The 27431-nt window shown below is 54.2% G+C and overlaps 1 protein-coding gene across 2 annotated transcripts in view; it reads left to right on the top strand.

The window, feature by feature from the left end:
• Positions 1-27431, top strand: part of Myh14 (myosin heavy chain 14) — a 72665-nt gene that overhangs the window by 35241 nt on the left and 9993 nt on the right. For both annotated transcript variants that reach the window (XM_071604224.1, XM_071604225.1), the window contains exons 16-37: positions 135-322; positions 497-618; positions 1246-1315; positions 1463-1623; positions 2348-2456; positions 3556-3687; positions 4691-4897; positions 5875-6012; positions 7307-7430; positions 7907-8078; positions 9551-9763; positions 10173-10317; positions 10714-10920; positions 12274-12378; positions 12462-12614; positions 13489-13737; positions 18146-18358; positions 20701-20913; positions 22335-22496; positions 23996-24124; positions 24667-24755; positions 24841-24964. In XM_071604224.1, the coding sequence (XP_071460325.1) occupies positions 135-322; positions 497-618; positions 1246-1315; positions 1463-1623; positions 2348-2456; positions 3556-3687; positions 4691-4897; positions 5875-6012; positions 7307-7430; positions 7907-8078; positions 9551-9763; positions 10173-10317; positions 10714-10920; positions 12274-12378; positions 12462-12614; positions 13489-13737; positions 18146-18358; positions 20701-20913; positions 22335-22496; positions 23996-24124; positions 24667-24755; positions 24841-24964 (3425 nt within the window). The remainder of the gene's footprint in view (positions 1-134; positions 323-496; positions 619-1245; positions 1316-1462; positions 1624-2347; positions 2457-3555; positions 3688-4690; positions 4898-5874; positions 6013-7306; positions 7431-7906; positions 8079-9550; positions 9764-10172; positions 10318-10713; positions 10921-12273; positions 12379-12461; positions 12615-13488; positions 13738-18145; positions 18359-20700; positions 20914-22334; positions 22497-23995; positions 24125-24666; positions 24756-24840; positions 24965-27431) is intronic.

The raw sequence follows: 27431 nt of genomic DNA, 5'->3' as shown, positions 1-27431 counted from the left end.
GAGCCACCTCCCGGGCTGTGTGCCCTGGGCATTTATGATGATATGAAATGATAAAGTTCCAGGTCCCATAAGTCCCATAAGCGCAGCTCCTTCAAGCTGACCGGACTCCCCCTCTCTGTTTCCGCCGCCCACAGTGGAGGGCATCGTGGGGCTGGAACAGGTGAGCAGCCTCGGGGACGGCCCTCCAGGCGGCCGCACCCGCCGCGGCATGTTCCGGACGGTGGGACAGCTCTACAAGGAATCCCTGAGCCGCCTCATGGCCACGCTCAGCAACACCAACCCCAGCTTTGTTCGCTGCATCGTCCCCAACCACGAGAAGAGGGTGAGTGCGCCCGCGCAGGGAGGCAGGACGGCCCCATGGGGGTAAAGGCCCGGGCTGGTCCTTGGCCGCACCTACACGGGATCCGTTTTCGATTCGTCGCCCGCTGGTTCTGCCCGGCGCGTGGCGCCCCCTTGTGGCCGCCGCCGACCCCGCGTGTCCGCTCCCTCTCCGCAGGCCGGGAAGCTGGAGCCGCGGCTGGTGCTGGACCAGCTGCGCTGCAATGGCGTCCTGGAGGGCATCCGCATCTGCCGCCAGGGCTTCCCCAACCGCATCCTCTTCCAGGAGTTCCGGCAGCGGTGAGCGGGCTGGCCCGTGGCGGGGCTGAGTGGCGCGCAGGTGTGGGAGCCCCCGCAGCTTCAGTATCCTCAAAGCTACTTGTGAAGTGGGGCCGTTGGGACCAGGGACACACTGAGTCCCTGTGTCCTCCTCCGTGAATTGGGAGGACAGTACGCATTCAGTTGCCCTCCATACAAAGCACGCAGAACGCTTAGGGACCTGGGCATGTCGTGCCTCTGTTGGGACCAGGGACCCTGAATCATGACTGAACTCACCCCAGCGTGTCGCAGCCTGCGCTTTAACACGGAAGCAGAACAGGCTGGAGTCTGATAAGCAAGGGTAACAAAAAGTGTGCTCCCCCAAGCCACAGAGAGCGCGTCACCCTTTAAACAGAACGCGTGCTGCATGGAGCCCTGGAAACGTTCTAGTAGCCACGTTTTTAAAAAGTAAAAGCAACAGGCAAGACTGGCTTTAACACTCTTACCTAACTCTTATCTAACCCGGTGCATCCAAAGATTTTAACATGTGATCAATATGAAAAAAAAATTAGCAGTGGGGTATTTTGCACAACTGATTTCCTGGCCAGTTTAGGAAATCTAGTCTTGGTGGCTAGAACGCTGTTCCTCTGCCCTCCCTGCCCACCACAGGTATGAGATCCTGACGCCCAACGCCATTCCCAAGGGCTTTATGGATGGGAAGCAGGCCTGTGAGAAGATGGTGAGTGTGCCGCAGCAGGGAGCTGTGCCCACCCACTTGCCCACATAGGGACCCAGACACAGGAGGGGGAACTGGGACCTCCCCTCCTCCACCTCCTGATCCTCCCCTTCTTCTCCCCCGCCCCATTGACCCCTTCATCCCTCACAGATCCAGGCCCTAGAACTGGACCCCAACCTCTACCGTGTGGGACAGAGCAAGATCTTCTTCCGGGCAGGGGTTCTGGCCCAGCTGGAAGAGGAACGGGACCTGAAGGTCACCGACATCATCGTATCCTTCCAGGCAGCTGCCCGGGGATACCTGGCTCGTAGGTGGGGGTCTTGCCGTTCCTCAGGAACCTGTTGGCTGAGGGCAGGTCAGGGAGAGGTTGACCAGATGACCCTAAGTGTATGTGTGTGTGTGTGGGGGGGGGGTGGGACACAAAGGTGGAAGGACTCAGGGGAGTTTTGCCCTGGCTTCTTGGTCCTGTGGCCAAGTGCTGTTGAAGACAGCGGAGTGGCCCAGCCCTCCTGGGTTTGCATGGGTCTTGATTTCCCAGGATGCAGGACTCTCAGGTTTGAAGCAGAGAAGGCCTGGGGTAAAGGCCCTTGGTGCGGGGCCTGGCATGTGTTAGGATGCAGGAAGTTTGGGGGTGCCTCCTGCCCCCTTAAAGGTGGCTCAGAGAATGCCGAGCATAGCAGAAGAGGGAATCCCAAACACCAGGCTGGGGGGCACTGGGGAGCCAGGGAGGGCTGGGATCAGGGAGGGCCAGCTCTGGATGGAGGAAGATCCCTCTGAGGGCCTGCTGGGGTGGACACAGGGGAGAGGGTGGGAGATGGGAGGCGGGGGAAGAGGTGGGGAAGGGGCTAGGTCAGGAGGATGTCACCTGAACTGGGACTGGGGCTCTGGGCCAGGCAGAGAGAGCTGAGGACAGGAGGACTAACGAGATCCACCTACAGCAGAACAGGCCGCACACCCTGGGCATTTAGGAATGGGCAGGAGGAAGGAGCTCCAGCCCCTTGCTAAAGGGACTCTCCATCGCCTATCCCCGCCCAGGGCCTTCCAGAGGCGCCAGCAGCAGCAGAGCGCCCTGAGGGTGATGCAGAGGAACTGTGCGGCCTACCTCAAGCTGAGGCACTGGCAGTGGTGGCGGCTCTTCATCAAGGTGAGGGCAGCTGGAGGGTGGGGGGCTGAGTGGCCGGATGACAGTGTCTACCTGGACAGTGACTTCTTCCATTCAAGCCTCAGATTTCTGTATCTGTAGAATCCGTGCAACCTTTGTTAACCAGGGTTTTTTTTTTAGTTGTGCATGGACAGAATGCCTTTATTTGTTTTTTATTTTTATGTGGTGCTGAGGATTGAACCCAGTGCCTCACACATGCTAGGCAAGTGCTCTGCCACTGAGCCACAACCTCAGCCCTACCCAGGATTTTTTAAGTAGCAAGTGACAAGAAAATCTGACTCAAGCCAACATGGTTAAAAGATACAGGGAAGCTTCAGTTACAGCTGGATCCAGGGCAGAAGGAGCCCGCCTGAGCTTGTTGTTTAGGGTTGTCAATGAGATTTTAATCAGGTCCAGTGGGAAGATATCAAGCAGAGTTGTGTAAAACTGAATAGAAAACAAGAGAACCAAAATTGCCAGAGTGCATCCCACTGAGCAAGGCCGGAGCAGTTTGGTGAGACTCTGGTTGCAGTTACGTGGTGCAGACCCTGCACCTGTCCCTCCCACCTACATCAGGCAAAGTAAAGTGCATCTCCCACTCTGGACTTTGGGTTTAGGACACTGCACAGAGGAGCAGGGGCCACAGGCCACAGAGGATGACTTCAGGGGGAAAACAAATGTGTTAATGCACTTAATGGGGCTTGCTATGTCCCTGTCAACGTTTTACACTCTTTAGAAGGGGTAACTTATTTATTCATTTATTTTTGTACCAGGAATTGAACCCAGGGGCACTCAGCCACTGAGCCACATCCCCAGCCCCCTTTTGTATTTGATTAGAGACAGGGTCTCGCTGAGATGCTTAGGGCCTTGCTAAGTTGCAAGGCTCCTGCCTCAGTCTCCCGAGTTACCGGGATTACAGGAGTGCGCCACGGCGTGCAGCCTACAAAGAGGATAATCGGAGCACCCTGTGAAGTAGGGGCCGTTAGATGGATGAGGAAGCAGGTGGGGGCTTCCCACAGCACCAGGAATGCTTAGCCCCTGGGCCTCCAAGCGGCCTCCCACCATGGGAGCCACCAATCCATCACCCCTCCCCTCTCTCTAGGTGAAGCCACTGCTGCAGGTGACACGGCAGGACGAGGTGCTGCAGGCGCGGGCCCAGGAGCTGCAGAAAGTGCAAGAGCTGCAGCAACAGAGCGCCCGGGAAGTAGGGGAGCTCCAGGGCCGAGTCGCACAGGTGAGGGGCGGGTGGTGGGCGGGGCCACCGGGGCGTGGTCAAGAGAGCGACGGGGCAGGGCCACAGGAAAGGAGGGCGGGGCGGCCAGCTGTGAAGGGCGGAGCTTCTGCTCCAGCCCCAGTGCAGGACGGGGCTGCCGGGAGAACTGTGGGGCACAGCAGGGTGGACTGCAGCTGTGCAGCGCCCTGAGGGCGGAACTGCAGTCTGGGGTCAGATTGGGGTCGCAGAGTCCGCAGAGGTGGGATGGGAGGACAGTAAGGTGGTGGAGTTCTAAAGTGTTTGCCGCATGTTTCCTATCTGAAATGCTTCTGGGGTAGTTTTCTGTTGGTTTTTTATTTTTATTTTTCATTTTTGGTCCCAGGCATTAAGCCACCGAGCACTTACCCACCGAGCCACGTCCCCAGCCCTTTTTTGTATTTTATCTCTAGAGACAGGGTCTCGCTGAGTTGCTGAGGCTGAGTTTTGAACTCGAGATCCCCCTGCCTCAGCCTTCAGAGCCGCTGGGATTGGAGGCGTGCGCCACCGCGCGGGGCTCTGTTGACTTTTTCTGAATTATTTTGGTTGGGTCGCAGTCGCAGTTAGTTGATGAAATGAAAGGCGAGGTGGGACCGGCTCTCGCTGGGTAGCTGGAGTCTGTACTGAAAGGGGGGGGACTGGCCAGGAGTCCTGAGGAAGGGGCTGGAGAGGAAAAATCCAGGACGGAGAGGGTGAGATCTGAGCCTGCGGGGCTGTGGGGACAGGGAGGAGGGGCCAGGGCAGCGTCTAGGACAGGAGGGACAGAGCTGGGGACCGATGGGCGGTGGGAGGTGGAGAGACAGATGCAGATGCGCGCCCCCCCCCCCCCTGGCGATAGGAAGGTCCTTCTGAGAGGGCGACCCGAGGAGGCGCCTCCCACCCACTCCTGCCCCCAAAGCAAGTTCGGTAACAGGAAGGTCGTGGCGCTCCACGAAGGGCCACCTTGGGAGCCCTGCCTACCGACCGCTGACCTCTCGCTGCTCCCCAGCTGGAGGAGGAGCGGAGCCGCCTGGCGGAGCAGCTGCGGGCGGAGGCAGAACTGTGCGCGGAGGCTGAGGAGACGCGGGGGCGGCTGGCAGCCCGGAAGCAGGAGCTGGAGCTGGTGCTGTCGGAGCTGGAGGCCCGCGTGGGCGAGGAGGAGGAGCGAGGCCGCCAACTGCAGGCGGAGAAGAGGAGGCTGCAGCAGCACATCCAGGTCTGGCCTCGACTTCCCGCCATCTCCCTGGACCCTTCTGTCTACCCCAACCGCCTTTGCTTCTATATATCATGTTTCTTTTGCCATGAATTTACGAAAAAAAGTCAGCTCCAAATGACTTTTTTAGGGTAGACCCTAAAACATGTAAGCTTCAGGTATGGCTGGGTCCAGGCACTCAAGTGATATCCTCAGCACTGCGCCTCTCTCCATCTCCTGCGTTCACAGGCAGCTTCACTTCCGTGGCTCCTCCTCAAGATTTAGTGTGTTTCACCCTCAAGGCCTGTCTCAACTTGGACGCTGTGTTTTCACTGGAAACTTTTGATCCATACTTACATTTCAAAGCTTCTACAGTTTAAAAAAGTAGATTCACAAACCCAGCTTGTTCCAGACACTTTAGATTTCTCACAGTGTCTGGTCTTAAGTTTCAAATAAACAAAGTCGAAAATTTGGTTCCCCAGCCACAATGGCCACATTTCAAGAGCTGTGTGGCGTTTTAATGGCCTCCTCTTCAACTCCTCGGTGGGGGAGGGACCGTGCCCTAGAATTTGGGGACACTGAACTCAGGGTACCTGAAAGATTGCAGGGACAGACCAGATTGACAGCGGCTCATGAGTCATAAATACAGCTCCCTAGAATCATTTCATGGCAGGGAACTGACACGTCCTCTCAGGGTTAGGCTGCAAGTGCCGGGTCCCCTGATCAGGAGGGGAGATGGCCAGGGAGCAGAGTGGTCAGTACCCGTCTACATGATTTGTGTGTGTCTTTATTATGCTTACCGGCGGCCTCGATCTGCATCCCCCAGTGCACTCGGGGGAATGTGATTTCCATTAGCCTCCCCAGGCCTTAGATACGCTTGTGAACCAGTGAAGGAAGTGGGGAGGGCAGTGAGGATTTGGCGCTGCGCAGGGTGTGGACCTGTCTGCACCACAAGCCCCAGAGGTCTGCGGGGCGCCCTGCCCACTCCCTTCTCCCTCCAGGAGCTAGAGACCCACCTGGAGGCGGAGGAGGGGGCTCGGCAGAAGCTGCAGCTGGAGAAGGTGACGACAGAGGCGAAGCTGAAGAAGTTTGAGGAGGACCTGCTGCTCTTGGAGGATCAGAATGCCAAGCTGAGCAAGGTGGGGCCCTGGGAGCTGGGGGTGGGGTCGGGGTGTCTGCCAGGTGACAGGGATGAAGAATTGGGGTCCAGGTGCTAGAACGAGCTCTGGACACCTATAAGCAAAACCCAAACAGCCGTAGAGAAAAGTGCTTCTCCTACACCTTAAACCATCTCTCGGCCGGGCGTGGTGGTACACGCCTGTAATCCCAGTGATGTGGGAGGCTGAAGCAGGAGGACTGCAAGTTCAAAGCCAGCCTCAGCAATTCAGCAAGGCCCTAAACAACTTAGCGAGATCCTGTCTCAAAATAAAACTCTTCAGGGCTGGGGATGTGGCTCGGTGGCTAAGCGCCCTGGATTCAATCCCATCGAAACAACAGAAACAAAAATGCTGCGGAGATTGGGCCGGCTGGGCTCAGCCTCAGGCTGAGGTGCGCCAGAGGCCAGCAGCAACCTGGGCTCTCTCTTCTCATGGGAGAAGGACGAGACCAGGTCAGACCAGACCTCACAGCACCTCTAACCTCCCACCTGCACTGCATTCACCACCTCTTTGGCTAGAACAAGTCACATGGCCAAACCCAGTCTGGATGGGACTGGGAGTTACATCCCACGGACTGTGCAGAGCAACAGGTCCAGGGTGGAGGTGTAGAGCAGTGTGACAGGAAGACAGTGTGGGGACCACCTAGCCAGCTCTGACCCTTTCTATTCTATTCTTCTACCTTTTCTGTGTGCCTGGGATGGAACCCGGCTCCTAGTGCCGTCCAAGAGCTCCACCCTGAGCACCCCCCTTGTCCTGAAGGACCGTGCTAGCCCATTGCATGCATTTCCAAAACCACTCAGGGTTTGGAGAGCACTCCCCAGTCCACGGTCCTCAAACTCCAATGTGCACAGGAGTCGGGGGAGGAGCTCATTGAATGCAGATCCTGGTCCAGCTGGTCTGTAGGCCCCAGGCTCTGCATGCCCGCCCAGGCACGCAGGTCCACAACCATCCTTTGAGTAGTGCAAGAATCCCGAACTCACACGCGGGTGCAGCCGACTGGGTGCCGGTGGCCATGGTGTTCATGTTAGCGATGGCTGGAGCAGCCTCAGTGTCCCTGAGTGGAACTAACAGTCACTGTCCTGCAGCTAACAGCCTTGAACTCGTGGGGGAGGGGATGAGCCCAGAGGCGCCAGGGAATAGGGCAAAGGAGGCAGGAGTGAGAGGAGGGCGACCAGGAAGGTGACGCTCCAGACGCAGATGAGCCTGGGAGAAGCCACTGGTGAGGACCTGTGTGGCTGGCACCGCTCCTGACCCCCTGACCTCCGCTACCCCTCAGGAGCGGCGGCTGCTGGAAGAGCGCCTGGCCGAGTTCTCCTCCCAGGCGGCCGAGGAGGAGGAGAAGGTCAAGAGCCTCAACAAGCTGCGACTCAAATATGAGGCCACAATTGCAGACATGGAGGGTGAGCGTCATGCACGTAGTGGGGGACTGAGGGCCGCGCATGCTCTAAGGGGACCTCAGGCAAGCCTCCTGCGCTGTGCACCCAGCGGTCACATGGGTTAAGTGTGGGAAAGCAGGCCCAGGACAGGAGGGCGTCCCAGTGCCCCCCCCGTTCCTAAGCATCTCAGATCCTACCCTCGCTCCCTCCCTGGGGGGCTGGCAGCTCCCACACTGTCCACCTGACTGTCCCTGTCTACCTCGCCATGTTGTCCCTCTGCCCCTGGCTGCTCGCTTTCAATCAGAAAGGAAACAGCACAGGGAGGAGGCCGGGCTCCTCGGAGGCGGGAGTGGCAACTCAGAGCTCAGGTCCGGCTGGGGTCTGGAGAAATTGGTCCCTGAGACCCGGGAGCCTGGAAGGAGGAGGTGGCTTCCGGGGAGGCTTGATCCCTGGCCACCTGAGTTTGGAGCTCGGCTGCATGGCCCACCTCTCGCCTGCAGACCGCCTGCGGAAGGAGGAGAAGGGCCGCCAGGAGCTGGAGAAGGTGAAGCGGCGGCTGGATGGGGAGAGCTCCGAGCTGCAGGAGCAGATGGTGGAGCAGCAGCAGCGCGCGGAGGAGCTGCGGGCCCAGCTGGGCCGCAAGGAGGAGGAGCTGCAGGCGGCGCTGGCCAGGTGCGGGCGGGTGGGCGTGGCAGGGCCAGCAGCAGGGGCGCAGTGCGGACCCGGGAGCTCTCCCCGCTGTGGGCAGACCCCAGCCCCTCCCAGCTGCAGCGTCCCTTCTGCCCAGTGCACGTAGCAGGGGTGCGAAGCCATCGGGCAAGGAAAAGAGGAAGGACCCTGCAGCGCTGGGCGCACAACGCTCCGCCCCCTCAGCCTCCCCCCAAGCTGCTTAGAATCAGCGTGATTTACTGGGTGTGGCTCGCCTGTAATCCTGGTGGCTATGGAGGCTAAGTGAGGCAGGAGGATTGTGACTTCAAAGCCACCCCAGAAACTGAGCGAGTTTCAAAAAAAAAAAAAGTTTGGAGCCTGCTGTATGCCACAGGCGCTCCTGGGGTTCCCAGTGTTTTTCTGCTCTGGGCTTCACGCAGGCTAAGACACCTTCGATTCTGGGTGTGACTCTCATTTCAGAGAGGTTAAAATGTGAAAAATGTGTGTTAGAATCACTACTACACTCTGTGTGTGTGATTGTGTGTGTGTGCGCGCGCGTGCGTAAAAACGTGCTCCCTCGAGGCTGAATCCTGGCTCCTCCGCTCTCTGGACCCGTGACCTCACCTGTCTAGCCTTGGTTTCTTCGTCTCTAAAACAGGGACAATTGCAGAAGCTACCCTAGGGTTAGCGGGGGAAATCACCCACCCCACACCTCCCTGGACACCGGGTGTTTTGGCTCCTACTTGTATTACTCTTGCTTGTTTTGTTTTGTGGTGGAATCCGCACAGCATCCGCCACTCCAAAGCGCACTCTGCAGTGTGGCGCAAGCACCCACGTTTCCATCACCCTGAAAGGAGAGGGGCTCACTCGGCCATCCCTCCACCCTCCGCCTCCTCCCAACCCCACTCCCCACCACTATCCAGGCGGGGCTGGGCCTCGGGCAGTTCCAAAGGTAGAAGCAAGCTCCCAGCATTCCTCTCCCCTCTGTGTCGCAGAGCCTGCAACAGCCCCATCCTCAGGCCTCTTTCAGCACAGGAGCCTGTGCTTCCGAGGTGCCATGCAGGCAGAAACAGGGACGGCAAGCCCGGCCTGAGTGGCACTGAGTGTTGAACCCCCAACAAGTACTGTCCCGATGCAGAGTTCTGCAGGGGTGCTGCCCAGGGCCACCAGGGACCCTCTGGAGGGTCATGGGCCTGGACAGTGCTCTCCCCCTCGAGCCCCAGTTTCGTCCACTGGCGGGAGCATTCCAAGAGACAATAAAGCAGAGGATGTAAGGGGGCTCTGCCAGCCTCACCTGTGATTACCATGGGTGACATTCCCACAGCACAGCGGGATAACTGAGGCCCAAGGACTGAGTCACGTGCCCATGGCAGAGCCGGGGTCTGAACCTAGGACTGGCCACTCCCCAAACCCAGAAATCTGGCCTCTCAGCCCCAGAAACCATCCCTCGCCTCTGTCTGCCCCTGTGCCACCCCCATGGTCCTTGTCACCTCCAGGGCAGAGGAGGAGGGCGGAGCCCGAGCCCAGCTGCTCAAGTCCCTGCGGGAGGCGCAGGCAGGCCTGGCCGAGGCCCAAGAGGACCTGGAGGCTGAGCGTGCAGCCAGGGCCAAGGCCGAGAAGCAGCGCCGCGACCTGGGCGAGGAGCTGGAGGCGCTCCGTGGTGAGCTGGAGGACACGCTGGACTCCACCAACGCGCAGCAGGAGCTCCGGTGAGGGGCTAGGCAGGGTGTGGGAGGAGGATGGAGAGCCAGGTCTTCACCTGCACCAGCTCTGTGCCAGCTTGGGCACAGAGACAGACCCAGTCCAGGGCAACAGGTGCTTTAATGCAGTGACACGGCACGGGGAATAGTAAATGAAGGCCCAAAACCAGGTCTGTGCGAGACGGTCCAGAAAGACCTGCCTGAGGAGGGCCTTTTGAATAGGGCTTTGCATGACGAGTAGGAGTTCACATTCAGAGCCTCATGCCCGTGCAGCATCACCACCCAGATCTCCTGGGTGGTGTGGAGTGAGGCCTGTGCCCTCAGAGGAAGCAAGAACAGGAGCCACAGCCAGCTCCCCCAAAGACCTGCCACCCTCTATCCTGAGAGTCTGTCCCTGTCATCCTTCCCCCAACAAAAGGTCCAAGAGGGAACAGGAGGTGACCGAGCTGAAGAAGGCTCTGGAGGAAGAGACTCGCGTTCACGAGGTGGCGGTGCAGGAGCTGAGGCAGCGCCACGGCCAGGCTCTGGGGGAGCTGGCGGAGCAGCTGGAGCAGGCCCGGAGGGTGGGTTGGGGCTGGGCCGGGAGGGTGTGACCTGGGTTGGAGGAGGGTCACAACAGCCGTGCTGCCCACCTGGAGGGGCTCTGTGTTTGTAGGAGAGGAGAGTCAGCAGGCTCCACTCGTTCACGATCTGTCTCGGGGGAGCAGGGGCCCTGGGAAGGTGAAGGTGACCAGGGAAGGGTCCCAGAGGCAAGGTGCAGGTCTGTGATTTTAAACAGCTGTGGAGGGCTTCTGTGAGGAGGTGGCATCTGAGTAAAACCCAGGGAGGCGCGAGTAAGCCACCTCTGGAGCAGTGTGTTCCAGACAGAGGAAACTGCCAGTGCAAAGGCCCTGGGACAGGCATGTCCTGGCCCGGTGGGGGGGATGCTCAGACACCTTGCCCGTCTCCTGCCCCAACAGGGCAAAGGTGCGTGGGAGAAGACCCGCTTGGCCCTGGAGGCAGAGGTGTCTGAGCTTCGGGCAGAGCTGAGCAGCCTGCAGACTGCCCGTCAGGAGGGTGAGCAGAGGAGACGCCGCTTGGAGTCCCAGCTGCAGGAAGTGCAGGGCCGGGCAGGCGACGGGGAGCGGGCACGAGTGGAGGCTGCTGAGAAGCTGCAGCGAGCCCAGGTGAGTGGGGTGGCCGGGTGGTGGTGGTGTCTGCTGTGTGACCTCAGAGAGATGCCTGCTCTCTCTGGGTTTGTGTTTGGTCCACATCAACCCTGTTGCCACTCCCAGCTCTTCACACATTGGTGGCTGGGAATGGGTGAGCAGTAACTGCATGTCCAACACTTTTAAGAGAGAAAACTGTTCACATCTTACCTACCAGGAAGCTGGGGCCCAGAGAGTACCGTTGACTGCCCTTAGTCGCTCAGAACTGAAGTCCAGTCCCAGGCGTGCCTGACCCTTTGGAGTGTACCCTGCCAGAGCCCCAAGCTCTTCTTCTCTTTTCTGCCTTTGAATAATTCATAGTCTGATTAGAAAAGTCCAGAGGAGGGACACGAAGCAGCGTGAGCGTAGTAGCATTCTGCAGCCCTTCGAAGCAAAGCCCGTTTTTTAAAACTTCATTTTATTCTGTTTCAAACTGAACAGTCTATACCTGTTCATTACTGAGAACACAGACAAGCAAAACGAAGATGACTTGTAGCCCCAGCTCCTCCAGGGAAACCACCAGTACCGTGCAGTTTTAATTCCTGGTTTAAGTGGTGTGATCAGTAGCTGGGTGTGGTGTCCCTCGCCTGTCATCCCGGCAGCTCGGGAGACAGAGGCAGGCGGATTGCAAGTTCGAGGCCGGCCTCTGCAATTTAGGAGGTCCTATCTTGAAATAAAAAGGGCTGGGGATGTGGCTCCGGTGGTTAAGACCCCTGGGTTCACTCCCGGCTTTAAAAATAAAGGTCGTGGGTTGGTTCCCCGAAAACACTGGCCCCATTACATAAACGGGACTTGAGCATCCCGGAGTTGGATGTGAGTGGGGTCTGGAACCAGTCCCTGCCCAGGGGCACTCTCCAGTCCTCAGAGCTGCTCAGCCATCGCCACCATCTACCTCTACACATTGTCATTAGCCCCAGAAGGAACCCTAAGGTACTTGCTGCCACCCGTGGTCCTCACTGCCATCTGTGGTCCTCTGAGTCCTACACATGCAGCTACGACCCTGTCTCTGTGGCTCTTCCAAAGCTGAGCCGCGAGCCACGTGGCCTGTTCCACGGCACATCCTAGGACTCCGTTGCTTTCTTGCTGGCTGACACCGGTGGCCCGGGTGGTCCAGGTGGCCCTGGTGGCCCAGATCTCCTGTGCAGCTGTCCCGTTCATTGTCCGAGGGCGTTTGGGTCCAGGCTGCCGGGAGCCTCTCGCCCCGTGGGCACCTCCTGGGAGCGGAATTGCTGCCCCCGCACTTGGTCTTGAACCCTCGGAGCTGCTGTTCCGAGGCGCCCTCGGACGTGTGGGTGAAGTCGCCAGGAGGCTTCACCGCCCTCTTCTCCACAGGCTGAGCTGGAGAACGTGTCGGGAGCCCTGAGCGAGGCCGAGTCCAAAGCCATCCGCCTGAGCAAGGAGCTGAGCAGCACAGAAGCCCAGCTGCACGACACCCAGGTGACGGCCCTTCCGCCCCGCGGCACCCTCCCCACCGCCCTTGTGCCGGCCACGCCTGACTTCCGTCATCTCTCCACCCACAGGAGCTGCTGCAGGAGGAGACCAGGGCGAAGCTGGCCCTGGGGTCCCGCGTGCGGGCCGTGGAGGCCGAGGTGGCCGGGCTGCGGGAGCAGCTGGAGGAGGAGGCCGCAGCCAGGGAGCGCACAGGCCGGGAGCTGCAGACGGCCCAGGCCCAGGTGGGTGACTCCAGCACCCCACAGGGAGGCACAGCGCCCCCCTCTGCCTGGGGTCCCCAGCTAAGGGACAGCCCGCCACCCACCTGCCGACTCCCCCTCACTCGCCCTTGGCCAGCTCCGTGTCCACCAAGCCCCAGCCCCGGTCATCCTGTCCCCTCCAGGCCCTCCTGGCCTCCAGTCTGCCCTTCCAGCTCATTCCCCATGCCCAGGGTCTCTTCCTGCACAGACTGGCCGGCCCTGCTCTGCTCCCAGTACCCCTGGACCAAGCCCCTCAGCTGGGCCCCTGAGGCTGGGACTGTCTTGACTACTCACCAGATTTTCAGCCACTTCAAAGGGGAACTGCAGAGTTAGATCTGGGTCCCCAGCACAGCCCAACAAGCAGTCCAGGCCTCGAGAAATGCCTGTTAAATGATTGAGTGATGACTTACGCTGCCAAATATCCTTCAGTTGTCAAACTCCTACATACACTTCAACACCCATCTCAAGTGCCCCTCTACCAGGAAGTCTCTTCCAAATATTCAAAACGGATCCTGAAATCCTCCTGTGGGATCCCGTGAAGCCTATACCTTCTACCTTAGCCCCCGTCAATCTAACTCAGTCGTCCCCTTCAGACTAGGGGCTCCCCAAGACCAAAGCCAGATCTGATTCTCCCTGGGTCCTGCCAGAGGTCATTTGGGTACCCTGAAAGAGCTGGGGCTCATAGTACTCAGAACCTCAACCCGATCCTGAGGCAGAGGAGCCCAGTAGAATGACTCCTTTCCTTCCTCACGCCTCAGTCTCCTCATCTGGGAAATGGGGCCTCACAAGGTCCTTGGCTGCTCACAGCCACGACAGCTGCCGACCCTCCCTCCCTCCCTCCCTCTCCTCTCCCCAGCTTGCAGATTGGCGGCGGCGCCAGGAGGAAGAGGCCGGGGCACTGGAGGCAGGGGAGGAGGCTCGGCGCCGGGCAGCCCGAGAGGCAGAGGCCCTGGCCCAGCGCCTGGCAGAAAAGACAGAGTCTGTGGAAAGGCTGGAGCGGGGCCGCCGCCGGCTGCAGCAGGAGCTGGACGATGTCACCGTGGACCTGGAGCAACAGCGGCAGCTCGTGAGCACCCTGGAGAAGAAGCAGCGCAAGTTCGATCAGGTGAGGGCCTCAGTTTACCTGGCTAGGTAATCTGCAAGCTCGTCTGTGCTCCCCGTGGCTCCTGGGAGGGGTCGGGGCTAGGTGACGCACAGCTCCGTGACTGGACTGGAGGCCGGGCGCCTCTTCCCCTGAGCCTCCATAAAGTGGGACACCCTGTCTGTCCTGGTTTCGCCTCTGGTCCCAGCATCATTATTAGCGGTGCTTCCTGACATTCTCAGGGACGTCCTGGTTTGGGTACTGAAATACAGGAGCACCCTTTCAGTACCCCAGAGGGTGCCATGAGGAGTCAACGGGGGCTGGGGTGTGGCTCAGTGGCAGAGCACTTGCCTGGCATGTGGGAGGCACTGGGTTCGATTCTCAGCATCGACAACTAAAAAAAATATTTAAAAAAAAGATTCAATGGAAGAACACATCTCACTTGTCCTGCAGATTCCCTGAGTGCCTCAAGCAAGTTGCTTTCCCCCTCTCGGCCTCAGTTTACCAACCTAGAAGGTGGGCATCATATTGAGCGTTTGGCAGCCGGAGGGAGAAATAAAAATTACACGGAAAGCTCCAGAGTTCAGGTTGTTAGAGGGTTAGTCAGCTTTCTGTTACTGCAGGGAGAAAAGGGTGCTTTTCATTCATGGTTTTGGGGGTTTCACCCATGGTCAGTTGGCCTAATGAGCCACCACAGGCTTTCGGGCCTGTGGTGAGGCTGCACATGATGGCAGGGAGCACATGGTGGAGGAAGATGCTCACCTCATGAGCAGGGAAAAGAAAAAAGAAAGGGCTGAGTCCCACTGTTCCCCCAGTGACCTAAGACCTCCCACTAGACCCCGCCTCTTAAAGGTTCCACAACCTCTTCCCAGTAGCACCACAAGCTGGGACCAAGCTTTTGACACATGGGCCTGTGAGGGGCATTTTGGATCCAAACCATGGCATCCGTCTAGAAAATGGGAATGATATTAAGAATTTGACCACCTGCCAGTGCACATCTGTAATCCTAGCAACTTGGGAAACTGAGGCAGGAGGATTGTGAGTTTGAAAACAGCCTAGGCACCTTAGTGAGACCTTGTCTCAAAATAAAAAAATAAAAAGGTCTGGGGACATGCCTCAGTGGTAGAGCACTCCCGGATTCAAACCCCAGTATCCAAAAATAAATAAATAAATAAAATAATTCTGGCTACTGGAGCATGAAATAAAAATCACAGACTGCCATAGGTTTAAGATCAGGCGATCCTGAGATTCAAACCCAGCTTAGCCAGGCACATGCCTGTAATCTCAGTGGCTTGGGAGGCTGAGGCAGGAGGATCTCAAGTTCAAAGCCAGCCTCAGCAACTAAGCAAGGCCCTAAGCAACTTAGCAAGACCCTGTCCCAAAAGATGAAAAGGGCTGGGGATGTGGCTCAGTGGGTTCAGTCCTTGGTGCCCAGAACAAACAAAGAGAAAACCCAGCTTAGCCCTTTCTTGCTGTGGAGCTTTGGGCAAATCCCCAACCTCTCTGTTAGTCTAGAAAATGCAGAGTGGCCGTGTCATTATGTCCCTCATATCCGAAAGATCTTTTCCCTGGGTATAGAATCCTAAGTGAGCACTTTTATTCTCTCAGCACTTTGAAGATGCCCTTCTGTCTGTCACCTCTGCCCTCCATTGTTTCAGGTGAGAAGTTAGCTGTCATTCAAATCATCATTTCCCTGCAGTGAAGGTGATGTTTTCCTAGCTGATTTAGAAGTTGTCTCTTGATCTTTGGTTCTCACAGTCTTGGCTGTATTTGTCCTGCTTCAGCCTTGCTGAGCTTCCTGTAGCTAAGGGCTTTCTGTTGTTGTTACATGGATGTTTTCTGCCATTATTTCTTCACATATTTTTCTGGTCCACTCTTCTTCTTCTTGGACACCACATATGTGTGGTTTTGATTGCTTAGCACTGTTCCAAAGGTTATCCAGGCTCTGATAAATTTTTTTTGCAACTTCTAGAATTTTCTATAAATTCTTTTCATTTAATTATTTTTGGATTGGCATCTTTGACTCATAATAGTCATTTAAAGTTTATCCATATGTTTGCATGTATCAATAATTTATTCCTTTTTATCGCTGAGTATTATTCCTGTATAGGTAAACCACATTTGTGTTTCTGTTAACCTAGTGATGAACAATGTTTGGATTGTTTCCAATTTGGGGCTATTCAGAGGGAACCTTAGTCTTTCTAATAGATGTGTAGTGGCTTTAATTCACATTTCCCTAACAGCCGATGATGTTAGGTATCTTTTCCTGACTTTTGTGACATCCACGTATCTTCTTTGCTGAAGTGTCTGTTCCTTCATCCTTTGTCTTTTGATTGGGTTGTGGTTTTCTTATTATTTAATTTTGAGAGTTTTGTATATATTCTGAGTACAAGTTCTTTGTCAGATGTATGCTTTGTAAATATTTTGGGCCAGTCTGCCGCTTGTCTTTTGATTCTCCTGAAAGAGTCTCTTTGAGAGCAGAAGTTTTTCATTTTGATGAAATCCTACTTATCAATGGTTTTGGTATTGCATGTATGAGATCTTTGCCTAACTTGAGGTTGGAAAGGTTTTCTCCTCATTTCTAGAAGTTCTCCAGGCTTAGGTTTACATTGAACTCTGATCCACTATGAGTTAATTTTTATATGGCAGTATTGTGGCTCCAAATGATTTTTTCCCAAATTAATTTTTCTGAATATAGATATCCAAGTGTTTGCTGGGTGTAGTGGTGCTCACTTGTAATTCCAGCAGATTGGGACACCGAGGCAGGTTTGAGATCAACCTCAGCAACTTAAGCCTGTCTGAAAATAAAACTTAAAAATAAAATAAACTGGAGCTGGGTGCAGCGGCGCATGCCTATAATCCCGGTGGCTTGGGAGGCTGTGGCAGAAGGATCGCGAGTTCAAAGAAGGCAACTTAGCGAGATCCTGTCTCTAAATAAAATATTTTAAAAGGGGGGTGGGGTCTTGAGATGTGGCTCAGTGGTTAAGCACCTCTGGGTTCAATCCCTGGTAGCACACAGACACATTCACAGACACAAAGATACCCAAGTCCCAAGTGTTCCAACACAATTTTTTTCTCTACTTAGTTTGTGTACATATTAAATTCTTTTTTCTTTTTTCTTCATTTCCATGTGTGTTTTAGAATTAATATTTCAGTTTCCAAAACAACAACAACAACAAAAGCACCTCCTGGTTTGGGACTATTGAATCTATAGGTCAATTTGTGGAGGATGCACCACTTCTTCTTTTTTTAAAATATTTATTTCTTTTACTTGTACACAATGCCTTTGTTTTTATTTATTTATTTTTTTATGTGATGCTGAGGATCGAACCTCACACGTGCTAGGTGAGCGCTCTACTGCTGAGCCACAACCCCAACTGGAGGATGCACTTCTTAATCCTATTAAATTTTGGGTCCAAATAACTGGGTATCTATGATCATTCATTTAGCTTTTCTTAATCTTGGAAATGTTTTGTGGTTTTTAACTGTATATCTTTCCCATCTTTTGTCAGATTTATTTCTAAATTTTTCATAGTTTTGATGCTATCTTAAATGGAGTTATTTTGTTTACTTCTGATTGCTACTGTGCAATTGTGCAATTGATTTTTGCATATTTGTGTAATATTCTGCAACGTAGCTAATGCACTTATTATTGCTAGTAGGTTTGTACATAGATTTCACTAGATTTTTATCATGTTTTCTCTGAATAAAGACAGGTACCTTTTCCTTGACCCTCCTTCTGTGACTCCAAATACATGCATGTTTGATTGTTGGATGCTCTCTTAAAGGTTATTAAAGCTCTGTTAATTTTTGCAACTTTTTCTTTTTAAAATCTATTTGGGTAACTTCTATTGGCCTGTCATCTTTTGCTGAATCTTCTGATGTGTCCAGTATGCTCTTATTTTCATGTAGTGACTTGTTTTATTTCATACATTATATCTTCAGGTCTGTCATTTCAGTGGGGTTCTATCTCACAGTTTCAAATCCCTCCTGAAATAGCCTTTCTATTCCTCCATTAAGTCCATCTTGTTCTAAAATTTACTTATCATAGCGAAAATCCTTGAGTGATAATTCCAGTAGGAAATTCATCTGCAAGTCTGTTTGTATGGACTGATTTTTTTGTCTTAACTGTGCATCCTGTTCTCTTCCTTCTTTGAATACCTTGAAGTTTCATTGTTTGCCAATTACTGTAACTTTTAGAAAACCGAAAAGGTCATAAAAACACATATATTTTTCCTAACACCACCCCAAAGAAAGAAACACTATTTCCTAAAGATTGGTTTGGTCCATTTGAGGGTCGAGCTGGTTTGGGGCATGGTTGCAATCCTGCTACCTCCCTCTTGTCTGTCAGTCTTTCTGTCTCTCTTCCCTAACCCTGGACACTGCTTTCGGCTAATCTGTTTCCCCCACTCCCTTTCCCTTGTCCTGGAAGCTCCTGGCTGAGGAGAAGGCAGCGGTGCTGCGGGCCGTGGAGGAGCGTGAGCGCGTTGAGGCCGAGGGCCGGGAGCGCGAGGCTCGGGCCCTGTCTCTGACCCGGGCGCTGGAAGAGGAGCAGGAGGCACGCGAGGAGCTGGAGCGCCAGAACCGGGCGCTGCGGGCGGAGCTGGAGGCTCTACTGAGCAGCAAGGACGACGTCGGCAAGAGCGTGAGCAGGGCCAGCACCCCCGAGAGGCGCGGGCGCCTGTATGAGGGGAAACACGCATGCGCACACACATATGCCCATGCACACACGGGAAAAGAACCCGCCGTGGAAGTCATTGCTCCTGCACAAGCAGCAAGGGGAGTGCAGCTCACCCAAGCACAGGCATCCATGCACATGTGCAGGGAGGGTGAAGGGGAGCTTTCCACCAGACACACGTATTCACACCTAGAACACGAGAGCCACTCACCAAGCACACATTCTGACTTTACCGGACATGGAATGTGCAGAGAATCTCCATGAAATACACATTCAGGCATGTGCTCAGAGTGGGGAAAACTACTCAATACAGAGGTGTGAACAGAGAGAACTTACCTAGCACACAGCCTAAGAACCACCCGGACATTCCTGCACACACCACTCACATGCATGCGCACACACGTGCAACGTGGCAACTTCCACTTTGCCTCCTCCCACCCCAGCACATGCAGGCTCCCCCACCAGGCTTCCCTCTTCCCTCCATAGAAGGGAGGGACCCGAGGCAGCGAGCAGATGTGCCCCTCCCAGTTCATGCTACCAATTCAATGCTACCAAGCACCTGAGTCTCAGGTGTGCAGAATCATCCTAGAAAGTGTTTTATGAATAACCTGTGCATGAAAATTCTGTTGTCTGATGCTACACCCCTCATGGCCTGTAGGGGGTGCTGCAGGTCTGTCCTAGGCCCTTGTCACACCACTTCTCAGTCCCCTGAAAGCTCAAGGTGGCCTGAGGAACGCTCTGCTCCTTCCATCCAATAAGGACTCTTGCAGAGCGGCACAGGCCCCAGGACACAGTCCACCCTCGCTGGTGATGGGGGGCACTGTCAGAATCTGTGTTTAGTTGAGTCTCTGGGCGCACACCCTCCAGACACCCTTATTTCCTTCATACCCAACCGTGTGCTCTTGGGGGTGCCCAGATAGGAGTTTTGTCTTCCTCACAGACTGGCTGGTCTGCTGGGGCTTTTAGCCAGGACTGAGGAGAGCCCTGCCCCCAGACAAGCACCTGGCCTGCAGCCCCAGAATACCAGAGCTGAGTCCCTGCTGGTTTTAGAGCCATGAAGGTCTGTCCTTTAGGAAAACTGCCCAAAAATTATTTATAGTGATCCAAAGGCTTTTGCAGAAAATAGGATGTTGAGGGGAGAAAGTTTGCTCCTTTTTGAGTAGACAAAATTAATTGACAGGTGCCAAATCAGAGAAGGCTCAGTGGGCCCCTTCCAAGGGCTGAAAGTAGCTACTACCACTGACCAGAATCTTAATGAGGACCACTTGGCCAGCAGTGATCCACAGAAACAGTCCCTGCCTGTGGGCTCAGAGTCGGGCACATAAGTGAATGTTAAAGCACAACCTTGACAAGGGCTAAACTGGAGAAGGACTCAGTGCCAGGAGCATGGGTCACAGGGAAGACCTGTAGATCAAGGGTGGCTTCTCTAGAAGGTGACAGTGAAGGTGAAGCTCCAGGGGTGGGTGCCTCAGGATTCATCCACTACTTGGGGTTTTAACTTGCACCTCTCTGAACGATGAGAACACCCAAGTGCAGACAAGAATAGAGGTAGATGTGAATCTGTGGTACCCAGGGAGCCTGATGGCTCTGGAGCTTCTTGACTGCAACCTGTTTTCACATAGCATTCTTGAAGATGAAGCCCCCGTGAAGTGAGCCCAAATCCCAAATTAGAAAACTGTAGGAAATAACCCGGCATAAGGGGGTCAGCTGACCTAACAAACATTTGAACTGGACTCTCAAGGCTTCATATGATAGAATACAGGTTGAATAACACCTATCTGAAATACTTGGGACAGAGTGCTTCAGAATTTGGTGTGTTTTGGATTTTGGAATATTTCCTTTTATGCAATAAATTACTTTGGGGTGGAGACAAGGTTGAAGCACAAAAGTCATTTATGCTTCATATACACCTTATATATTAGCCTAAGGTGAATTTTTACAATATTTTTAGTGCACCTTCTGTTGACTGCAGGATGTCAAATGAAGTCAGGTGTGGAATTTTCCATCTGTGATGTTAGCACTATTAAATTTTAGGTTTTTCGATCCCTAACACTAATAAAAAAATAATTTTGGAGTTTGGATTTCCAGATTAGGAATGTTCAACCTGTATCAGGCACAGGCTATTCATAAAACGTGTTAAGATAATTTAGAATGAGACGGTAAAGGATGAATGGGTGGGTGAAGAACCAGAGGGGCACAGCTGCCTGCTGCCTCCTCGTCCTCCTTCAGCTTCCCCAACTCTGCCCAGGATCCCCACCTCCCCCACCCTCAGTGCCCTGGTACCCCGTGCTCACTTGCCCTCCCCCCAGGTGCATGAGCTGGAACGCGCCCGCAGGGTGGCAGAACAGGCCGCCAGTGACCTACGCACACAAGTCACAGAGCTGGAGGACGAGCTGACGGCGGCCGAGGATGCCAAGCTGCGCCTGGAGGTGACTGTTCAGGCTCTCAAGACACAACACGAGCGGGACCTGCAGGGCCGGGACGAGGCTGGCGAGGAGAGGCGGAGGCAGCTGGCCAAGCAGGTACGGGGGCAGGGGCTGAGGGCATCAGAACAGCTGGGTGCACCCTGTTGCACACAGGCACCAAGGGGGTCCCATCCGCCCGTCTGCCAGTCAGCGTGTCCACCAGCATCCCTCTTGCTGGCCAACCATCTTTTTGTCCCCAAACCACCTTCCTATCCCCCAGCCCATTGAACCCCTGTGTTTATCTATGGACGGACCCAATCATGCACCAAGCTATCACCCATCCACCGCCCTCATCTACACTACCACCTCCACCACCCACCAGCAGACAACTACCCAGCCATCCTGGCATCCAGCTATTCCTCCATCCACCCAGCTGCCCCTTCCAGCTGTGGACCTCAGTAACACCCAGGGAAAAATCATATAAAGAACCAAGTTCACCATTAGGGATAACAGCATTGCAGTGGGAATACACGGGCCCTAGAACTGTGAGCTTCTCCAAGGAGGTGGGGGCAAGGGGAGACCCGAAAAGGGAGATGCGTGCACAGGCTGCTTAGATTCAGGGTGCACTGATCTTGGAGACTGAGGCAGGTGTTGGCATCAGGCATGGGTGGAGGTGCCCTGGCTGGGCAGCTGTCTGTCTGGAGCATGTATGAATTGCTACCATGGAAAAGAACATAAAGATAAGCTTTATTACAGAAATTCCGTACATATGTGCAAGGCTTGTGCTGCAAAGCATGGGGACACGTGGACCAGAAAGGAATTTCTTGAGAGAGTTTTAGGAAATCTGTGAGAAAGTGATTATCTCAGGCAGGCCTGAGCCCTCCCCTTTCATTATTTCCTGGCTCCAGTGTTGTCTGGATCTGACTGGAGTGAGTTCAGGCGGGTATCAGCACCTTTCCCTAGCCCCTCACTCCACCGGACCCCCAGACCCCAGTTTCGTTCACCCGGGATTTCCCCTGCTCTGCCCTCTGTGGCCATGAGTACTGGGCATGGAAGGGGCAGTGGCAGCCCTAAGTGTCAGAAAGATCCCTCTAGGACCAGGTGGGCAGCAGACTTGGGGTGGGGGTGCTAGCAGGTGGAAGGGGAGGGAACTGTAGCAGGTAACCAAAGGCAAGGGCTCTGTGGGTGTCAGTTCCCTATAAGACCCTTTGCCCCATGGAGATGCACGTCCAAGACTTCTCCCTGGCGGCCCTGGGAAGCACGGGAGGATTGTGAGCAGGATTAGCCCAGTGTGTACAAAGAACCTTCTGGAACTGTGGGAATGGGCTGGAGGGGAGAGATGGGAAACCAGGAAAGAGGCTCTTGTGTAAAGGGAGGACTAGGCCAGAGCCAGGACCATGGGGAAGAAGAGGGAGAGGAGAGGAGAGGGAGGGGAGAGGCGAGGCAGGAGGATCTGGGCTTGAGGTGGATGGTCCTGCCCCGCCTCGGGGGAGCCTGGGCGTCCTGTCCTCTGACCACCCTGCCGCCCGCTCCCGCAGCTGAGGGATGCGGAGGTGGAGCGCGATGAGGAGCGCAAGCAGCGGGCTCTGGCGGTGGCCGCCCGCAAGAAACTGGAGGCCGAGCTGGAGGAGCTGAAGGCGCAGACGACGGCCGCGGGGCAAGGCAAGGAGGAGGCGGTGAAGCAGCTCCGCAAGATGCAGGTGAGCGCGCTCCGGCTGCGCAGGCGCACAGAGCAGCCCGCCGCCTGGGAGCTCGCGGGCCGCTTCTGTGCTTTCCATGTTCTGTTTTCTTTTACGCACACACACGCACACGCACACACACACACACATTTTTTATATATACACACACACACACACACACACATATATATACATATATATATATAAAGTTGTAGGTGGACACAATACCTTTATTTTTTAATATTTATTGTTTAGTTGTAGTTGGACACAGTACCTTTATTTTATTTATTTATTTTTATGTAGTGCTGAGAATCGAACCCAGGGCCTGGCATGTGCAAGGCGAGCCCTCTACCACTGAGCCACAACCCCAGCTCCCCCAGCCCCTATTTTGTTTTATTTTTATGTGGTGCCGGATCGAACCTAGTGCCTCCCGCGTGCACCACAAGCGCGCTCTACCACTGAGCCACAACCCGGCCCAGCTTTGCATGTTCTTTAACTCCAGTTTCATCACTTTATTTTTCGATATGGAAATAGCCTGCAGGTTTTAAAAATCTACCTATGAATTATACTTGGTTTTTGTTCAACAAAAAAGTATAGATCTGCCCCCTAGCCCCAGGTAGCTATTAGACATCTGACACGTGGGGTCTGAAACATGAGTTACATACTGGATTTTAAAAACAGTACCCAAAAAAAGAGACAGTACCCCAAAAATATGATTTTACCATTATGATTTTTATGTTGATTATAAGAGGAATATAATATATATATGCTATATTATATATGATCATTATTAACAGCTGTGCCAGGACCCACTGTAAAGGTGTAGTGTGTCTTTTATTTTTATTATTATTTTTTTTTAATATTTATTTTTTAGTTTTTGGCGGACACAACATCTTTGTATGTGGTGCTGAGGATCGAACCCGGGCCGCACGCATGCCAGGCGAGCGCGCTACCGCTTGAGCCCCTGTCTTTTATTTTTTTAATGGTGGTGGACATTTGGGTGGTTTTAAATTTTTCTTTATTTGAAGCACTGAGCAGAAATCCTTTGTGTTTGTGTGTTAACACATTCCCAGAAGTGCCCAGGGAGCAGCCTGGCTTAACATGAAAACCTGAGAGGGCTGGGTCGGAATGCTGGGTCTGCCACCGACTGCCCTGCATGTTAACTCTGTGCCTCGGTTTCTCTCTCTGTGGACTGGGGTCGTGGCACTGAGTTGTCAGCATGTGTAGGTGCAGGGCCTGGCCCCAGGTAAGCGGTCAGTGTTGCCATCCTCGTTGTCCAGCCGTCACACTCATTTTAAACTTTAATTTTAAGACGTGTTTTAAGAGGAAGCATCTGAGGCCCAGAGAGTGGGCAGAGATGGCCCAAGGTCACACAGCAAGTGACTTGTGGGCAGAAGCCCAGGTCCTTAGGACTCTGAGATCGATGGGAACCAAGCCCCCTCTGCCAGGCTGGTACGAGGGTTGGGGCTTCCTGGGAGGCACAGCCAGGCTGAGCCTGCCACCCACTCCGTTGTGCCCAGGCCCAGATGAAGGAGCTGTGGCGGGAGGTGGAGGAGTCACGCAGCTCCCGGGAGGAGATCTTTGTCCAGAACCGGGAGAGTGAGAAGCGCCTCAAGGGGCTGGAAGCGGAGGTGCTGCGGCTGCAGGAGGTGAGGCTGGGAGGTCGGCAGGGGTGACCACTGGCCCTGGGAGGTGAGGTGGGGGAGGTGGGCGGGCCTGATAACTGACTGCCAGAGGCAGGATTTTGTCCTGGGGGCTCTAGGGAACCGAGGGAAAATTCTGAGTACGGGATGTCCCGGTGAAACTGGAGGCAGGGAGGTTGGAGAGAGAAGACGAAGCCTGAGTCAGTTCCAGGGGACACAGAAGAGGGACAACGTAGTCAGGGGCAGGAGGGAGGGGGCAAAGAGTACTGCGGGTCTGGCCGGGTGCCTGCTTGGCACCTGGAAGAGACAGCGAGCTTAGCAGCAGAGGGCTAGGGCATCCAGAGGTGGGCACGGGTCAGTGCAGGAGACGGACCTAAGAGGAACCTGCCTGTACACAGACATTCACTCCTGAGTTGCTTGGGGACAGTGTCTTCCTGATCAGTGGAAGAAAGACCAAAGAGACTTGAGGTGTGAGGACCAGGAGCGGGTGAGATCAGTGTCCAGATAATTCCCCTCACCCCACTGACCGTCCGCCCCTGTCATCACAGGAACTGGCCGCATTGGACCGCGCCAGGCGGCAGGCCCAGCAGGATCGGGATGAGATGGCAGACGAAGTAGCCAACGGCAACCTTAGCAAGTGCGTGGCCCCGGGGAACATGGGACGAGACGTCCTCCTCTGGCCACCCTGCCCTCTCACACCTACCCCTTCCGGTTCTCTCTAGGGCAGCCATTCTGGAGGAGAAGCGCCAGCTGGAGGGGCGCCTGGGGCAGATGGAAGAGGAGCTGGAGGAGGAGCAGAGCAACGCAGAGCTGCTCAATGACCGGTACCGCAAGCTCCTCCTGCAGGTGCGTGTGCTCCGCCATCCACTGCTAGTCTGGGTGTACACTCGCCTGGGATCCTGATCTTCAGTCCTCCTACCCAGCAGACATGGAAAGGGGAGTATTTGAGTTGGGTTTTGAAGGTTGAGTAGGAGTTTGTACTGGCGGGGAGGCTCGGTGCATTCATTCACTTGTATTACTGCAGTATCTCAAGGTCTGGGTACAAATACGAATTAGATGAGGCCTATGGAGTTTCTGGAGGTAACACACTGTCACTTTATAGGGTGACAAGCATGATAATAGGAGTATTCTGGTCAGCCAGGGGTGGGAGGAAAGAGAAAGAGAGTTGACTCTCTCCGCAGGAGTCACAAGAAGGCCTTTGGCAGGAGAGGTGTTTGTCTGGAGTTTTAAAGCGTTAGCAGGTGGTCAGCAGAGAGGAAACGCACGTGTTTTTAATTCATAAATATTTTCTGAGGCTTCTGGAAGCCCAGGTCCTATTCTGGCTGGTGCTGGGACCAGCAGATGGATCAGTCTAGGTCCCTGCCCTTGAACACATCCTGGCGTGGTGGAGAAGACAGACGAGCCCATGCAGGAGACCCCTAGGATGCCTTCTGGGAAGCGGGGAGGTCTTGGGAGGACAACAGAGCGATGAGATTTCCACAGTGACCTGTGTCTACTTACGTCATTCATGTTTAAAACCACATCTTGAGTTGTCTCATGCACCATGTCCCTGCATAGCTGGGGGCACAGGAAGGAGTCAGACCCAGCCCTTGTGGGGCTCCCAGGGTGGGGGTGGCAGGCGTATTCCAGGATGTGGCGGCTCCCATCACTCAATAAAATTGCAATCACTTCTGAGGCCTGCAGGTTCTGAGACCCACTTGCCCCAGTGAGGGAGGCATGCTGGGGGTGAGCCCCACCATCTGAGAAAAAGAGAGAGAGATTTATGCAGCTTGCAGTTGTGGAGGTTCTAGTCTGTGAACAGGCAGAGCTGTGGCTCCTCGGCCTGTGTCAGGGATTCCAGATGGCAATGGTGGGGAGCATGTGGCAGAGCAGGACCCTCTCCATGGAGTTCCCCTAGAGGGTGTGCCCCCAATGGCCTGAACACCTCCCTCTAGGCTCTGCCTCTCAAAGGTTCCACCCACTCCTAGCAGCACTAACCTGGGGACCATGCTAGGGGTCCTGAGCCTTCTGGGGACATTTAAGAGTCAAACTATAGCAGTGTTTTAACGAACCTTCCAAGTAGCTCCAATGTCAGCCAGATTGAAGCCACTGCCCAAGAGAACAAGGTGCGAATTGCCACTGGACAGACATCAGCAGAAGAGTAATAATGTGCCATTTCCTCCTAGTCCTAGACTAAACAAAGGTTAAAAGGGTTGGAGTGAGTAAAGTGATGGCCACATGCTCGGCAGTTATGTGGAGTATGACTTTAAAATAAGGGGAAACGTGCAAGAACTCTTTTAAAACCAAATTTCATTCATTATATTGGTGGTGATATTATAAGCATTGTTTTTCTGGGATCACTGTGCATGTCACATGGGATAACGTAAATGACAGTATGGGATGTGCTGATTCCGGCACCCACCATGCCCTGGACATGAGGATGCTAATGTGGAAGAATCTAGCAGGCATAAGGAAGGGGTTAAAGTCAACACAACAGGCCAGTGACCCTGATTTGGATGCAGTCATATCCACAGGGGCTGACAGTGTAATTTATGTGATCCATTTTCTCAGGGTCCACCCCCACGGGTTGGAAGCAACCTTCAACCCAGTAGCAGTGGGCATCCCCATGCCCAGGTTGTGGTCTGGAAAACCATTTCCCACAAGAGACAGAGAATTCTTCAAAATAGGAATTCTTCAAAAATGGCTGATTCCATATTTGGAGCAAGAAAGGAGCAAGAGTTGAGGTGGGAGTGTAGCTCAGTGGTAAGGCACTTGCCTTACATGTATGAAGCCCCGGGTTCCATACCCAGCACAACGAAAAGGAAAGAAGGAAAGGAGGTGAACAAGGATAGCCTAAACCCCTGCCCGTCCCCTCTGGGATAAAGACGGTGCAGCGATGTCAAAAGGAGTTGGAAGTTGACGTGCAGCGCCTTCCCCTGGCCCAAGATGGGGCAGTGTGAGCTTCAGAAGGATAATAATGGCAGTTGATTTGAACCCATCAAATATGTAACTGTGTTTAAGTCTAGCTCACAGTGATTTTTTTTTTTTTTTTTGAATACTGGGGGTTGAACCCAGGGGCACTTAACCACCGAGTCACATCCCCAGGTATTTTAATTTTTTATTTTGGTACAGGGTCTCACTAAGTTGCTCAGGGCCTCACTAGCCTTAAACTTGTGATCCTCCTGCCTCAGTCTCCTGAGTTTCTGATATTACAGGTGTACGCCACTGTGCCTTCATAGTGACATTTTAAAAAAAAATACTAGTCACCACACTGGTGTCCTAGAACTGCTGTTAGCAAATTATCTCAAACCTGGTGGCTTAAAACAAGAATTTA

Source organism: Marmota flaviventris, chromosome 18 (assembly GCF_047511675.1).
Source record: "Marmota flaviventris isolate mMarFla1 chromosome 18, mMarFla1.hap1, whole genome shotgun sequence".
Taxonomy (NCBI): domain Eukaryota; kingdom Metazoa; phylum Chordata; class Mammalia; order Rodentia; family Sciuridae; genus Marmota; species Marmota flaviventris.
The sequence above is the reverse complement of the archived record's forward strand: the minus strand, read 5'-3'. Positions and strand labels throughout refer to the sequence as shown.